The 17698-nt window shown below is 39.3% G+C and overlaps 1 protein-coding gene across 2 annotated transcripts in view; it reads left to right on the top strand.

The window, feature by feature from the left end:
* The first annotated feature begins 3093 nt into the window (after positions 1-3093).
* SCAF8 (SR-related CTD associated factor 8) overlaps positions 3094-17698 on the top strand; it is an 88128-nt gene continuing 73523 nt past the window's right edge. For both annotated transcript variants that reach the window (XM_059841935.1, XM_059841934.1), the window contains exon 1: positions 3094-3492. In XM_059841935.1, coding sequence (XP_059697918.1) covers positions 3463-3492 — 30 coding nt within the window. In that variant the 5' untranslated portion in view covers positions 3094-3462. The remainder of the gene's footprint in view (positions 3493-17698) is intronic.

The following is a 17698-nucleotide window of genomic DNA, read 5'->3' as shown; positions in this document are numbered from 1 at the left end:
AAACAAGCATACGTATTTTACCTTCTCTTGGGGGGGTGGGGGGGGGAAAGAACAGAAGACTAAAGATGTATTCAGTCCTGCTTTTCTTTCAGAATTACAAACCTAGTTGTTTGTACCAACACAGGAAGTGTGCCCCATCATTGCAAATCTCACATATAATTCATTGACATATTGGGAAGCAAGTGGGATTTCACCTGCAGAACTAATGTTTCTGGTGTGAGTTTGATCAGTTGTGCAGAGCACTGGAACTGCAGAAAGCTTGTGCTGTGCAGGAAGCTGGCGCTTACTCTGCTGTGCAGCACAATGAGAACTCTCCTGGCTTTGGTATGTCAGGAGTGATACTGAGTCACTGAACTAGAGAGCCCTGTGGGACAAGGCCACCTTGCCCCAAAATAAGCTAGTGTTTCTGCACTAACACTGTTTCAATGTTGCGTGATTTGTATGTTTTCTTAATTAGGCCATGTAAATATAATCTGAGATGTTTTACAGTGTTCATTCTGTAGCCTATTTCTCATTCTTGGACGACAGCTGGCTCCTTTTGAGATCAGGGATGTAATGTGCTGCTCTTCTCCTTTCTACTGCTGGAATTAAAAGGGCTGTTAAAAGGCTTTGCTACCTCAACATTTTAAATGGTAAAAATACTTGTTCAAATGTTTATTGCAAGCTTAAAATGGGAGGGGGATGTAGAACCATTTAGTTTCAAATTCAGGCTCTGCTTTTGAGGTCAAGGCTTTGTGCATGTATCTCTAAGTGTAAATCCTACCCCCTTTACTCCTTCTTTTGTTTCTCTTTTATTGGAATAACTTCTATGCTTCTGTAAAAAAATATTCCTGAAAAGCAACTGAGTGGGAGTTTGTGATCACTTTGAAGCTAATTTCAAAACTTTTAAAACAAAGTTTCTGCAGTGTGGAATTCCATCCATTTTGCTGGGGAAAACTAGGCTTGCTTCAACTTCACCTAAAAGGGAAGTTAGCAGATCCTAGAGGACTTTTTGTAACTGCAGTACTTCAGTATGCTTTCCAGAGGGGTACAAGATAAATAGTTACAGCAGTTACTCTTATAGAACAATGAGTACCTTGTAAAGCCTTAACAATAATTTGAACAGAGTTGTCTCCATATTTTATTTACTCTTAATTCCCACAGGGAAAAAAAAAGAAAAAATAAACAAACCAAACAGAAAAACAACCAAATTCCCAAAAAAATAAAAAAGCCCCAAACAAAACAAAACCTGAAAGAGAAACAGAGGCCTTGTCCCTCCTGGTAAACCTAGTGTACTTCTCCTGAATCACCTGTGAAGAGGGACTGCCAGAAGGTTGCATCGAACTGCAGTTCATAGAGTATCAGTGCCACTCAGATTAGAAGGGACCTGGGGAGCTTGTCTAGTCCAGTCTCCAGCTCAAAGCAGGGTCAGGCTGTGACCTCTGAGTAGCTTACTAAGGTCCTTATCCCAAGGAACTTCATAAAGGGCTAGAGACTGCACAGTCTGTCTGGAACACCTACTCCACTGCTTGGCCATTTTTACAAACAAAAAGTTTTTTCTTGGGTTGTGTCAGGACCTCCCCTGCTTTAAGTGAAGACTACTACCTCTTGACCTTCTGCTGTGTAGGAGGTCTGCAAAGAACTTAATTCAGTTGTTTAAAACCAATTAAACGCCATTGAGCCTTATTCAGTCATTTTACTTTGCAGGCATTGGGTGTCCTTCCTACTCCATGGCTGTCCAGGTTTTTTTTCAGTCTGAACAGACACAGTCCTCTCATCCTAGCAGGGTATTTGCTCTTGTTTCCTGACCCTCATGGTGGCCTGACACTGCAACAAGGGTGGTTGCTAGAGATGGACATTTTCCTTAAGTAATACTATTGGGGGGTAAGATGGGAGTAACTTCCAATTCCTTTTATAAAAAGACTTAGCAATTTCTCTTGTTCCTGTAAGAATGGAGCTGTAGGATTCCAGGTCTCCCTCCAGTGTTGGGTTTATATTATGTTACCTTGTTTGTTGAATCAAGCCTACTTCAGTTTGAAGTCCCTGATTCAGGCCTGAAGAAGGATTTTCACTGTCCATGAAGAGCCTTCGTGGCTTGGGTCTGAGGGGCGCTTTTGAGACCGTCAAGGCACAGTCTATCTAGAGCCTGACCTAGAGCCGTGACTGGAAATAATGGAATGCAATTCAGATGGGAACTGTCATATCTCTACTGTGTCAGTAGAGTTGAAAGGACATAACCAAGTAGGGAAATGCAGCAACTAAAGACAAACCTAAGTTTTCATCTTCAGCACTTCTGAGACCCTGGAGGCTCTTACTGGCAAAGGTGATTCATGTGGTGTTTTTGTGTTTGAGGGAACAAAAATCTATGCCCTGGAAGTAAGTTCTCCTGTTTGACAGAGCTGATCCTGCTGGGATTTTTCAGCTAAGGAAAGTGTTTGTGCTTCAGGGAGAGGCAGGTGTTCTGCCGGTCTGGCATGGTGCTGGGGGCATGGGGAACTGCGCCCTATCCAAAACATAACCTGACAAGATGCCCTGGGTAATCAAATAGAAATGCCTTAACGCCTGGTGGTGGCTTTGGAGACTTTTCGGTGTGGAATTGTTGAGTTGTAATATTCATGCAGTAAGTGCACTGAGGCTTGTGACAGATTTGACTACGATTGCCTGGGTTTTTGCCTTTCCTCTGGATAAATAGTACTGATTGCCTGTGGGCTTATCGAATTATGATTTTTTTTTTGCCCTCCTACGCCTCGCTGATTCCTTTTCCCGCTGCCTTTTTTCAAGCCTGCATGCCGTTCCCAGTTTCGCCGGCGGGCCTTGTTGCGGAGAGAGGGAGGCTCAGCGGCCCGGGCGTGAGGAGGCGAACGGTTCGGGGATCCGGAAACGGAGAAAAGGGTGTCTCAAGAACTCCTGGATTTGCCCTCCGGTGACGAAACGCAGCGGCGTTTAACACCTCGTTCCCGTAACCCTTTCCTTGCCACCCGCTCCGGGAGGCGGAGGAGAGGGAGGAGAGCGGGCGGGGCGGACGCGGCGCCATCCCAGCTGCGCCCGTGCGGCGCGGCGCGGGCGGCGCTGCGGGCGCTACCCGGCAGGGGGCGCTGTAGCCGCCTGCGCCGCTCCGCGCTGCACTGCGAGGAGCCCCCGCGTGTCCGCCATATTGGCGCCCGCGCCGCAGCCGCCGCGCGTTGTTCCTCCATCTCCTGCCGGCGCGGCCGCCCGGAGCCGAGCGCGGGAGGGAGGGAAGGAGAGAGGGAAGGGAACGCCGGCGCCGCCGGGCGGGAAGCGGGGCGAGGAGGAGACGGAAACGAGCGGGGCCCGCGTCCCCCTGCGCCCGCCCCCTGCGCCACCCGCCATGGAGAGGAGGCCGGGCGGCCCCTGAGCGAGGAGCGCACGCACGCACGGACCGAGACTTGCCCCCGCCCGGCCCGGCCTGGCCCGGCCGCCTTCAGCGGAGAGAAGCCGCTCGGCTCCCGCCTCCGCCGCGACATGGAGGCTGTGAAAGCCTTTAACAGCGAGGTGTGTAACCCCCTGCCGGCGGCCTCCCCTCCTCTGGCCGGGGAGCGGGCGGGGCTCCGGGGCCGGGAGCCTTCCCTGCCCCCTCCTCGCAGTGGGGAAGCTGCGGGAACTGGGGGAGCTCCGGGGGGCCCAGGGATGCGGGAGCGCTCCCGCAGGCCGGTCCGGGGCTCCCCCCCGCGTCGGGCGGGAAAGGGCCGTTGTCGCCGTCCCTGGGAAGCGGGAGGGTGGAGAGGGTAATGGAGACATCCCCCCTCCCCCCCAGCTTCTTCCGCCGTGAAGCTGGGGGCGGCTGAAGGGGAAGAATAGATCTGGCGGCGGGCTGGAGGAAGAGGAGGAGAAAGAGGTCTCTTCCCTGCGCCTGGCCTGCGGTGGGGCGGGTGATGCCCGGCCAACTTCACGCAGCGGCCGAGGAGGCTGCGCTGGCCGGCGGGGGGGTCCAGGCTCGCCGGGCAGGGGGACTGTGCCCTTCCACGCCTTCCCTCGTCTCTCCTGCCACCCTCTTCCTCCTCTCATGTGTGTCCGAACCTCGCCAGCGCGCACTTTTAACACCTCGTTCAGCTAAGCTTTAAATCTGGGGAAAGGAATACAAAGGCATTGGAGGTTCGTATCCGTGTTTTAGAGTCATGTATTCGCAGTGGTCAGGATGGAAGCAGACATTCCCTACATGCTGCACAGAATTCAGATCCTGCGCCGAAACACTGTGCAGAGAGCAGCTACGGAACCCAAGAACACATACATACATACATACATACATACATACAGGCTGAGGTGTTCATATTGCACCTGGCTTCTCTTTTGTGCTGAGAGCCAATGTTTATTTTATTGCAAGATGGTTCTTGTGGCAACTCTTCTTTGTTTCTGTCATTGTGAAAGTATCATCTGTATTTTGAAATTAATATTCAAGCAAGAAAAACAAATTCATATTTTTCTTACCAAGTCGTACATTTTACAAAGTAGTTTTTAGCTTATGTTGACTTTAGATAGTATCAGCACTCGTTACAATGTATACTTCTAGAGACTGCTCACATACTGAAGCTCCCAGTTGCCCTCTCACTAGTCCCAGCAGGGATGTAGTATGGTTTTAATAGTTTCAAGTTTCATTTGACCTGTGGTGGAACCGTGTGGCAACCATGTTGTTGTTTCTGCAAGCACAGTAAGATAGATTTCTAAAATGAGCAGGTACTCTCCAGTAACACTTGTACAGCTCTAACCTAGATGTGCAGTTCTAGGTGTTGCACTTTATGCAGTTTGAGTGTTTAGGTAGAAATAAGCACATTTTGGCCACTAGAAGAAAATAAACTGATAAAATTTTTTTCCTATGTTATTACTTGATTGGCACATGTGCTATATTGTTATGCAGGGAAAAGGAAGAATCTGGTCACAAAAACAGAAGAACATAAGTTGTTCAGAACATTTTCCTTCTATATACCTATCAGTAGGAGCAGAAGTCTTCCTCTTCATGTTGAAAAACAGCTTCTGACTGACCTGCTGAGCACTTGGGTATAAGTACTGTAAAAATAAGTCTGAGACTTAAGGTGGCAGCTGTGCTGAAGAGGAGAGCTTTAGATTATGCCTTAGATTCTCTGAATGATTAAAAATGGTAGACAGTAGGTTGTTGGAGAAGAAAATGAAGAAGATCTGACAGTGTCATTTTAACCAACTTATCTGCTATGGTATAAATAGACAATATGTCTGATTTAACCTCTGTATTTGAATGCTGGGCTACAATGATGGGAAGGTTTTAAAGATGCCATGACTAAAGAAACACTGATCCGGGAAGTAAATGATACCAGACTTGCTACAGTTAAAGAATCCCAAGTGTCATTGCTAGCCACTCTTAACACCTCTGTACCCAGTGCAGAACTGAACTTTAATTTAACTTTCTATCATTTTCTCTGGTTGAATTTTTCCTATACGCTCTTTGCAATTCAGAACTGTGAAATGATCACTAAATATTTGAATTAACTAAAGTATATGAGTCTGTTTAGTGCTGTACCTAAATAGTTTTGATTCATTTACAAAGTATTGCTTGTAAATATTACTTGTAAAATCCTGTTCTTTGTTTATATTATGTTTTAAGGTCATGTTAAACTCCAGAACTGACGTCTGAGTCCTGTTTTAGAGTTTTTTGGCTTAAAATAGATGTAAATTAAATTTAGCAGCATATGGAACAGAATAAATTGCATAAAAACTTTTACCATACTTTTTCTTGTGCAGTTTGCATTCAGTTAATAATTTTACAACAGTTTATGTAACTTACTGGTGAAAACCAGATGACGCTTTAGAAGGAGCATTTCAATACATTTAAGCACTCAAGTTTGCAGGTTGTTTTTTTTTGTTTGGTTTTTTTTTAAAGGAAGGAATTGTGTTTGGATTCTGCAGTGAAGCTAAAATAAAGGCAGCTATCCATCTAGGGAGCATAGCTAACTCCAGAATTATATGTGAGCTGAGCAATATCTTGTATTGTGACTATCCTATATGGCAGTCAGGATTGAAGTGCTTAAATAGGCTTGTCATTAATTTGATTAGAAAGAAGAATTTCGAGTTTATTTGAGCAGTAAATACTGGAAATAATGGCGGCTATTGCGGAAAGCTGTTCGATGTCTGGTAGTGCTGTCTGTGCTCTACCTAGCTGTACATATAAAATTAGCCCTAACATTTAAAGTCTTGGGAAAGGTAAATTTAAAGCTGAGAAATAGTCAAGCTCCTAAATAAAACATGCTCAGTATTGTTTTCATGTAATGCTTGACATTTTACTATTTGATTAAAAATGCTTGGCAACTGAAAGTTGGAATAATATATGACTGACTTAGTATAGTGTTGAGGTAATTGGCAATGTTTTGTACCACAGGGTTTATCATTTGCTACAGTTGGCACCACGAAGGCTTACCACTGCAGAGCCATTTTCCTCCAGGCCTCAGTTTAGGCCCTGAGATTTTTCAGAAAAGCACAAAATCATATTCAAGAACAGGTCCTGACAGAAGAAAATGAGTCAAATATTTCAAATTCTCTATATGTTCTATAAAATGTATTTTGTTAAAGAGGAGTTGAAATGGACTAGAGGCAAGCATGTGTATCCTCACAGTTCAAGTGCTTAGATGACAATGATTTAATTGCAGATGTATATAATTAAAATTCAGTATTTGTTACATAGTTGGCTCAGTGTTAAAGTCCTGCTGTCATCATCAACTCTAGCTGGCCATTGTCACATTGCTTTCAGGTACTGGTCTTGAAGTTGATTTTGAGTGCTATACTCCACAGAGTTTTCATGCAATTCTTGTCCTTTTTGTAGTGGCAAGCCAAATTATTTTTCACTTTGTAATGTGAAGACTGTGTGGAAAAAGAAGAGCAATGGATGTTTTAATTCTAAAACACATTTAATTGTTTTAAAATTTATTTCTATGTTAACATGTAGAATAAATATAAATAGTTTTACAGTCACATATATAGTCACAGAATTGTAGTTTATTTTAGGGGGAATGGAGATCCCAAATTCATTTTTAAGTATAACACCAACTGAATATTTGAAGTTATGCTTGTTTAGCCATACTAACTGCATCTGTAAGAATTAAATAATAGGAATCTTGAAAAAACAGAGCAAATTCAACTTAGATATTTATTTCTTTTAAAATTGCAATAGTAATTCACTGATCTGGTTCTATTAAATGTAGCATTTCTAATTATTTGAAGTTTGTCAAAATCTTTACTATCATACAGGCTCACATCTCATCATGTATGAGCTTCATCAAGTCTTGCTGTTCATGATGTTTACTGATTATTTTGGTTTTGCATTCTCTTTAAAAAAAAAGCAAAAATAGCTCCTGAATGCATGCTTTGGTCAAATCATTGAATATTGTTTTTATTTTGAGTAACTGAGACTGGTACTTGCATCTTTGGTTTACAGCCATTTAGAAGGTTAGTAGTGGTAAAACCTACTCAGGAGAGTTAGATAGCATATCTAGATTTGGAATTTACATTGTTGAATCCAATGCACAATAGTTGTTATCATCCAGTGCCACAAATTTCAGCTGTGTTTGTATTTGTCAGGCAATGCAGTATATTATGGCATTGGAGAGGCAATTGAGAAAAGGACAATTATATATTTTTTAAAAGGGTAAAATAGAAGTTGGTCCCTTGAAACTCAGGAACAAGGAAGTCATGTGTCTTCTGATTCTTTTCACAAGCGCCTTGTTCACTTGTATGAAAAGCTCAGTTTCTCTTGTCTGTACAGTTGGGTGCTGATACTTTCATGTACAAGGGAATTGAATAGAAAACTTAAGTGTCATCACAGAGACCTGGAATATCTGTCATCTTAAAGTACTATAAGGTTAAGGTAGTGGTTACTGTTTGTTTAAAGAGTGGTGTGGGTAGCTGTGCCTTTTCTAGGGTGTGATAGTCATAATTAAGACTTCTGCAGCATTGCTAGGTTGGTGTTGAGCCGTTATTGACAATGAAAATGGTTCTCTTTCCATAGTTCATCATAAAATATACTGAGCTTTTGGTGTGCATAATGCTCTTGAGAGTCAAGTAAGATGATGCATAAAGTGGCTATTGCTGCTTTTAGGTTCACTTGTCATTCTGAAATTGATCAAAGGTAGAGACGGTAGACACTGATCATTTACTGGTAATGTTGTTGTCTCTGTACTTCATTTGCACTTCATTTTAGGTTGTTCACCTTTATGACAAGTCTTTGGAAGGTGTATTTTGAGGGTCAGTGAGGAACAGTTCAGTGGTCTACAATTTCAGAAATGTGACCCTTGGAAATGACCTACATTTTAAATACTGAACATTGGAGTATGGGTGCATAAAAGTACAGAAGGCTAAAATAAATATTCTGTTTCAGACTACTTTGTTTAAATGGCGTATTCTAAGTCAACGAGAGGTGGGTTTTTGGTGAAGGAATGCCAGTTGATGCTAAAAAATGCTAAATGGTATGCCTCATGAAGATGCTAAATAGAGACTGATGCTGAATAGCTGGGGAATGTGGGGGAAAAAGGGATTCTCTATAAAATGAGCAGCCAGGGCTTTGATTAATAAAAGTAGATACTAGCAGTTATGTTGAGAAACAGTGAGAAGACACATGAGCTACAACCTGCCATGATATTTTTCTTGGATTCTGCTGCATGTTTCATGTTGGCTGAAGCACCTGAAACATCTGTGGGGTTTTTTCCTTAGCTGCTGTGACAATGGCAAAACCTATATCTGTTTACTCTGTCACTATATTTTACTAGCCATAAAAAGGAGTATTACCTTCTTTCATATCCTCTGCAGCTGTGATAAGTTTAAAACTTTCTTCTTTTTTGTTTATCTGCTGCCTCATTTATGGTCAGATACTTGTAAATTTTATTGTAGCAAATTGGGATGTGAACTTCTGGTTTACTTTTGTCTTTTGTCAGAAAAACAAGTGATATGTGCATCTGCATGCAAACATTCATACATCTGAAAAGTTGTTTCTGTGTTTCATTTTTAACTTCTGGGGTGGATGTGAAAAATGTCTTCCATTTTAGTTGGCTGTATAATCCTGTAGTGTTTCTCAAAAAAAAAGCATGGATATTTACATGAATTCCCTTAAGATGCAACAAAATATGTTGCAAACTAACAAGAATTTGTTAGTTTCCTGTTTACTGGCAGGAGCATTTGGGGCAGTATCAGTGAAATATAAGTATTTTACTCTATTGTTTCCCAGCAAGAATTGAACTTTGCTGGCTCTCAAAAATTTTTTAAAAGAGTGTAGGGAAAGAAAGTCCTTTTCTCTTCAAGATATAGTAAATATTAAATTGATGTTCACCTGGTTAAATGTCTCCCTGTGTGCTGAATAAATATTTGCAGTTTTAATATCACATTTTCAAAGACTGATCTGACCTTTGATTTTCATCCACCACAGAACCTTGACTTCTGGCCTTGTAAAGGAATGCTCGTGCAAGTGTGTGTTAAAGGCCCAGAATGTTAGGGTTTGGTTTTATTTTGGTGCATGTCTTGCTCAAGAACCTAATTTCTTTAGTGAAATAGTATAGGACAGGCATTGATAGGTTTTCAGTCTTAGATACATAGACTTTAAATTTGTTCTTAAACTGTGATCTAGATAGATCCTTGTGACCCTGAAGCAGTTGTGTAGATCTCCATATTCTGCAAACTCTCTGGAGTTGTATCTGGATAGTTACAAGTACTGATCCTACTTGCTACTCATTTAGAGAGCAGTGAGCTGTTTTGCAGTTTGAAACAAATGCCTTTCTGAACTCTTAAAACTTCAGATCCTTTGATTGTCATCTCCTTACCAAGATTATACCTGTGGCTACAGTCTTTGACAGAGTAATTAAAATTACCTTAACAAGTCTTGTTTGAATTTGCCACTATTTGAGCCGTGCCCCATCCTTGGAAGTGGTACAGGCTAAGTTGGATGGGACTTAAAGCAACTTGGGCTAGAGGAAAGTGTCCCTGCCCAAAGCAGGAAGGTTGGAACTAGATGACCTTTAAATTCTCTTCCAACCCAAACCATTCTATGACCAACAATCTGTTTTCCTATGGCAGTTGTAGAAGTGGAGTCTGGTAATCCAGATGGCTTTCTTACAGGAAAAAAGCCATTTAGAATAAAACTTTTTTGGTAAGACAGGTTTAAAAATACTTTAAGGTGCTTAAATTACTCCCATAAGAATGTTTTTTTCACTTAGGAAGATGTCTTCTATTTTCTTGTCTGTAAAATTGATTCATCATTTTACTCTGGACAGCCACCAAAAAAATTCATCCTGAGTGGCTCCTTCAGCCTTGCTTATAGCCCACATTCATGGCCTCAGCAGCCACTGGTGTAACTCCATTGTGAGGCCCAGGACAGAGGTGCATAATTGATTGATTGTTCATATGTGTAGCCAGAGTTCAGTGAGCTTGGCTTTGAAAATTCAAAAAAAACCCCCAACTTTTGAAAAACAATTCCAAACAATATTAGTCCTTGTTCCTGTTTGGAACTTTTCATAAGTTGCATGTGTATTTCTATTCTTCCATTTTTTCACTTCTTTGGAGCTACTTTCTGCAGTATTTCCCAGGGAGCACTGACAACAGCAGTAGTTGGGTAGGTAATTTTATTAGCATTATTCAGGAGCTGCCTCTTCACTTTAGGGTACATGTTCTTTAAGGCAAAAACACAATGTCCAGTTACTGCTTTACTAGTACTTATTTTACCTGTTCTTGCCACACGTACTGATCAAAAGGAGACATTTTTATAAGTAGAATTTAAAATGTTAACATTTGGAGGAAGTAAGAAGAAATGAGTGCATTGTCACCGTGACCCTCTCTCTATCAGATTTACCCCTTCTAGAAATGCATATTTCTTGTAATAGCCTGCTGTTTCTGCTGTTAGGCTTTTGGGAAGTAAGCTGGCATTTGTACAAAGGTGATTACTGTGGATGTACAACAACTTATTTTGCTTCCACTTCTATTTGCCAGAGTTTGCCTACATAACTTAGCTGGTTTTACTGGGTACAGTCTTTGATTGCATGAGGTTCTTTTCTCCTATCTTTGGTTATATGAGTGGGTGGCTGATGATTTGACATTCAGAGATATAATGCATGTGTTTAATTTACTAAACCACATGTGTGGAAAATGAGGCTTGGCACCTTTGTTAATGTGTCTGCTGTTGATAGTTTTGAGCGTTGGCAGAGTGTGTTCTGGTTCCCATTTAAAATGAAGGCACAAAAGAAGATGTGCCCCAAAGAAGGGTGGCAGAGCTAAGATCCAGGAGCAAGGAATGGTGGTTTGGGTGGATGGTGGCTGAGCAGTAAAAGAGTGGAGAGTAGCAACACCTGAGAGGTTGAAGCCACCTATTTTTGTAGCCTTGAGCTTCTTTATTATAAGATACTGTTAGTTTTGAAAGATTGAGGGAAATAGTGCTTTATAAAAAATTATTACAGCTGAACAAGGTGCCCTGCCTTTATGCAGGGAAGTGAATAGCTGTCTTACGTATTTGAATTGAAATTTATGATTGAAATAGCATGCATTTTTGGGAAAAGTAATTTAGAAGATCCATCATCTTGAGTGGTTCAGTCTGGAGCTCAATGTTTCCAAATAATTAGTTTAGAGTTGAGTGGTAAAGGTTTCCATTTTTTTTTTTTTTTGTTCTCCATCTTCAGTATTTATTAGTTACTTTCAAAAACCTAAGTAGAATTAATTATGTGCGTTCTTTGCTTTCTGCCCCTATTATTCTATAGTTTATTTTTTCTGTAAAATGCAAAATTTCTGTAAATTGCTCTCACTATAAAACTCGTGGTTTAAAAATGTTGGCCTTGTAGCAGGACTTTATGGAGCTCTCAGTGCATAATTTAGAAATCAGTATGATAGATAAAAATACAATTTAATATTTTGCTAGTGATGTGATTGCAGTTTTAAAAAGAGAAACAATCATACTTATAAATGTTTTTGGCTTTTTCAGAGGGTAAGAGCTTAGAATATATTAACCAGATTGTTGGAAACCAGTGGAAAGACCTGATCAAATCAAATCAAAGTCTTTCAGAATACCAAATTTCCCATATGTATTAAAAAACAAAGCTGGTTCACATGAAAATGAGTAGCTTCAGATACCTTGTTGATCTTCATAACTTGTTACCAGATGTGTAGTAGTAACCACTTGCTTCTTAATTTTCACAAGAGTGAAGTGGAGCACTTAAGCGCTTAACAGGAAATGAAGACCATTTATATGACAAGTATATTGGTTGGAGAAATCCAATCTGGTACAAACTGTGATTACATTTACAAAAAAAATTTGAATCATTAAGTTTCATTGTGAATGCAGGGGTTTTAAACTATATCCAAGGAGATATTTTGAAATCAACACAACAAGACAGTTTTTGTCATGAGTTCTAAAAACAGTTGGCAGAGAAAATGTGTGAGTCTGATTTTCAAAATGTTTAAGATCTGTCCCTATATTTCATATCTCAGAATTGTAGAGGTATAATTGTAGCTAGGTTTCTCTAAGGCTTTTAACTCTGTGTTATGCCATACTTTACCAAACTAGTGCATTGGAACGAGGATAGAGGGTACTTCTCCAGTGTGGGCAGCCCCCAGGCTCACATCTGGAAATCTGGGAAGACTGACGTTGTGACAGAAGCTGATCCATTTTCCTCTTGATCTAGAATTAGCTATATAATAACAATAAAATGTTAGTGATGGAAATTAGCCATATGGCAGGAAAGATGAGAAAATTGCTTGAAGTTAAATGCTTCTGTTATTTTCCTTGTTTTCTTGTGTGATACTCTTACCTCGATTTTTTGTCAATCCTTCCTTTCTGTTATTGGGAGTTCAGGCATTGGCGAAGTGCTCACTCTCACCTACCTGTTTCATTTGGTCCATTTAGGTCTTTCTAAGCTTTTTGTTCCCATGCAGCAAACACCCCAAGTTACTCTGAAGAGAAAAAGGGGAATCATATTTGATGACTTAAAAATGGCTAAGAGCAAGTGGAGCATGTTCTAGAGACTATCTGAAGTAAGCATCTGTTTTGCAGTTGTGTGGAGTTCAGGAGAGTGGAGCCAAATCCAGGTGGTTTCTTTAAATTCCAGTTTTATGTTCATATTTGTACAAAGCAGACTGTACCAAGAGTAGTTAGAAGCTCTCTTTGAAAGGGGTAATGGTGAGGGTTTAAAGAAAATTGTAAATGGGCTGGTGGCTCAGATATGTGGAAACTAAAATGGAATTTTGTCATTTCATCTCAAATTGTTTGGGTTCAGTAAACTTGAGGGTTCAGTTTTTCTTAAGGAAAAACATAATTGTTTTTCCTTAAGAAAAATGAAGTAGGAGAAGCACTACACAAGTGTGCAGCAGTGGTAACACCTGACTTCATGTGCTGGTATCTGATGGGCTGGAGGGACTGCTGTATTACCTTTGCATCTTACTTCACTTAGTTGCCTGTGTAGTAGTTGTCATGAATATTTAAATGTCCTCTTTAAACATAAGCAGTGGTGTATAATGCAGCTGATGTGTAGGGAGAGGCTGAGTTTTTGATGTGAGTCTTGTTGGTTGCTTTCAAATTTTTTTTAAGGAACATGCACTTAGATGTCAAGAAAATGCACTACTATTTTTATATTTCCTAATTAAAACTATGTGTCATGCACTTTGTTTATGAAAACAGTTGTATTAAGGTAGCTGCTGTTGTCTCGGAACCCTCTTGTTCTGTACTTTTTTAATGTTGAATTTTGGCAACTCATCTTAGTTGATAACTGAAAGAATAGAATTATTTTTTTTCCCTCCAGATTAAATACCATATGCTAAAAGGAGCATCTGCCATCCTGGTCATCCTGCATGCACACCTATGGTATATATTTTAACATTTATATTCAGCACTGAGGGTAAAAAAGTGCTCACAGGTTTTAAATAACAATTCCCCCAGGTAGGTCTTACTCAGCATCAAGTTAAAATCCTACTCACTGAGAGATCAGGGCATGCACTTTGAGTAACTTTTCCAAGAAATTTAATTTCAGGGAAGTGTACAAAATGTAACCTCATAGAAATTTGTTGATAAGTGTATTTTTTTTTTAAGCAATAAATGACAATACTCTTTTCTTGTTCTCTACAGTGTGTTGATATTAATATTTAGTAAGCAATTCAGTGACTTATTTCTGTATTTCCAATTGGATTTGATTTATTTTAATGCTACTGAAATATGAAATAAATTAACCTGATTTATTAAGATAGTATGTATTTGGCTTGACTTCTAAGTATTTATTTTGGGTTTTGAAATTGCTGATACTTGTTAGTGTATATGATGTCTGGTTAGTGTCATGTCATTACTTGATGTCTTTTTAATGTTGTGTCCTGGTAGCAGGTAGAGAAAACTTTAAAAATATTTCTGTAGAGGGATTTGTTACTGATATCCCTCACACTGGTCATTATCTCATACTTAAGAGATGGGCTGGGTCCTGGTGTATCAACATCAAAATGTTTATTCCCTTAGCTGCTGTATCAGTGTTACAGAGATTTGTCTCTGTATCTGTTCCTTTGTATCTCATGAGACTAGAGTTGTTCACAGCTTTCAAGCCTTTTAAAATTATATGGCAAAATTATATGAAGAATTATTTCCTAGCTGCTCTTTTTTGTCTTTATAGGATGTGGAAGAGGTATAAAAAAAGGGATCTATTATTTATGAAGTTTTTAAAATTTTAATAATTTAGTACTGCTTTTTCTTTTTTATTCAAAATTTTGGTACAGGAACAGCTGTCTGCCTCTTTTCCCTATTGAATAAGAGCACTGAAAGATGTTGGAATTAAGTGCTGGGCTTTGTAGAAGTGCAGTGTGCCATTGCTTCCACGCATATGTGTAGTAACTTGCTGTGTAAGCCATTGCCCATCCTCAGGGATGTTTCATGTGCATGATGTCTGGTCTTCACTTGAGAAGCTTTAAGCTGTAGCTTAGCAGCCTGTAGTACTGCCTTGTAAACTACAGCTGTGTGCCATGGAGTTTGCTTTTTGTGGGTATTTACAGTAGATTTCACTTTAAGTACTTCTTTAATTATGATTGTAATGATAAAAATATTGTTTGCAATAGTGAATTATAAAAAATTGAAATATGCTGGTAAATTCCCTTACTTTCAGTAGGGCTTCTCTTGAAGACTACTTTTCTTAACAGAATTAGAGAAAAATATAGAGCAGAAATTCACTGCTTTGTTTATAGCATCAACCCGATCTTTTGCCCTTCCCCCCAATCCAAACATGTAATTCATATAGCTCATTAAATCTTTGAGCATGCCTGTATTTCTTTTTCCCCAAAATTTGGAAAAGGGACTTGGTTTTTTTAAAATTATATTGGGGAAAATGAGTTTTAACAATGCTGTTAACCTTTATGTACACTGGAATATTGCATTGTATGTAGTGTCTTAGCTCTCCCCATCATTACTTTTTGCTGTACAAATAATTATACTGTTTTATCAGATAGAGGAAAATACAGAATTGTGAATATAATTAACTGTCTTTAATTGCTGGCCTGGTCCTGATACATAGATGTGCATTTCTGTAGGAAAGGGATAGTCTTAGAAACCACTTTTAGTACTATTGCTTTGATCATATTAAGACTTCTAATGCTATCTGTGTAATAAGCTGTTATGTGCTTTACACAGACATTTTTCTGTCATCTGATTCTTACTTTGCAAGAACATGACCCTAGGAATTGCTTTCATTGACACAGATTAGGATTTGTAGCAAGTAAATCTTTGTCAACTCACTTTATCCCTGAGGTGCCATTCAAATTGAGGTCTTCCCTGTAAGGTTTTCCTGTGATTTATATTCAGCATTTAATTAAACATGCAATTTCTATCAAAGGTTTATTGATGGTCCCCCGCCTAATTATGAAAATGCCAGCATATGTAGGACATGGTTGGGTGGAATCATCATACAGGAAAACAGTGAACCCCACAAATTCACTGTAAATTTTATCTGGTATTTTCTTTAGCTTAAATGGATTGAGAAGTTTAATGTTCATTTCTGTTTTGTAGTTTCCTGTATTGTTGGCAGTGTGTTTAGAGCTGAGTGTGTTCAGTCATCTAGAATGCTTGAGACAGGCAGAGTAGTCTTGTCCACAGGTTCCTAGAATAAAGTGATAGATCATTAAATGTTCATTGACATTGAAATCAAATGTATGCTACTGTTAAGTGTGCTGTCTTGAAAAAAACACTGGCATTTTTACAGCAACTTGAAAGTATTCTCTAAACTTTGGCTATGCTTTTTCTCCCACAGGAAAATAAAATTAATCCCAAAAGATCATATGGGAATCATTCATTAATGCTCTTTCTAACTTAATTATTTAACACTTGTTTTTTCAAAACCTGAGCTAACAGTTTGAAAATGGTTTACCTTACCAGTCAGACTCCTTGTGACTTGTTATTGATTGTGTAACTCTTTCCTCATCCTGTCTGTTCCCCCCCTCCCCATTCTGTAGCATTTTAGTCTTAGTTTCTTCGTTGTCCTTGTGTGATAATGCCATCTACATTTAGACAGGAAATGTTTCATCTTTAATTTTCTGAGTAATGTGCCATAGTTCAAGAACAGACAGTACAAAACAAAGCTTTGTATATAAATTTTAATGTATATTTGCAGTTTTGTTGCTGGTTTTTTTTTTTTTTTTTTTTTTAATCAGGGTTTAACCTTTCAGTTTATTTTAAGTCACTCCACCTTAACTGAAGCAGCATTCTCCCAGACGTTGTGTTTGTGTTGTGGTGACTGCTTAGGAGAGTCTTTGTGTCAGAGTGACTCTTGGGTGAATACGTAGGTCACTCCAGCAGTGCTCTTTTCTGGGCAAATATCCGGAGACTTTTTCTTCTCTCTAGATGGTAGGGTAGATGGGAGATAAATTTTGGGTTGATTGAGATCAGCATATTCTCTTTTCTGCTGCAAAATCAGTTACTAAATGAATAGGAAAAAATAAATTGATCCATCAACTTGTAAGGTGGTTTTTAAATTAGGTTTTATTATGTATGTACATCATCAACAGGTGATAAGTGTTCAGTGTATGGAGAGAAATTCTCAATGCATGTTTTAAGAAGAGGCTCCACACACTGTGGTTGCTTTCCACAGCAATGCCTCAGATTTCAACAGCAAATGTCTGTACTTACTGGGTTTTCATATAAGAAATGGTGCAAATACTTTCACTCTGCAAATCTACAACATGAAACTTAGGAAGATAATTAGAAAAAACAGTTTAAGTTGGTATTCAAATATCTTTTAGTAGTAATCAGACATTTAAAGATACTGATCAGTTTTTGCCTTTGAGCAAATATTTCATATGGGTTGATGTATATCCAGAAAAATAGTAAGTGGCTAGTAAATGGAAGATTTTTTCTCATAACGATATGGTAGTTCAGCTCTAAAGTGTTATTTTTTTAAGTTTACATGTGGGTTTCTGTCTGCTCCTTTCTTTGTTCTTCCAGCTTGTAAATGTGAACTAGTCTGTTTCAAAACATCTGAAACTTACGGTTTTACCTGGCACTTGAAGATTACAGTGTTTCGCTTTCGACCCTCTGAGATGAATTGTATTTCTACTGTGAAAAAAGTGCAGCTGCTTGGTGTGATAAGGCTCGAACTTCATTTGAATGAGACCTTTTAAATAGTGAGCTACATTTTATACTATCATACAGATAGCTGACTGTAATTTATACAGTTATTTAAAATAGTGGATGGGTTTCATTATGGTATCAGGGCACAGATTTAGCAAGTTCATGATGACAGTTTAGGTTCTG

Source organism: Haemorhous mexicanus, chromosome 3, assembly GCF_027477595.1.
Source record: "Haemorhous mexicanus isolate bHaeMex1 chromosome 3, bHaeMex1.pri, whole genome shotgun sequence".
Lineage (NCBI taxonomy): Eukaryota > Metazoa > Chordata > Aves > Passeriformes > Fringillidae > Haemorhous > Haemorhous mexicanus.
The sequence above is the reverse complement of the archived record's forward strand: the minus strand, read 5'-3'. Positions and strand labels throughout refer to the sequence as shown.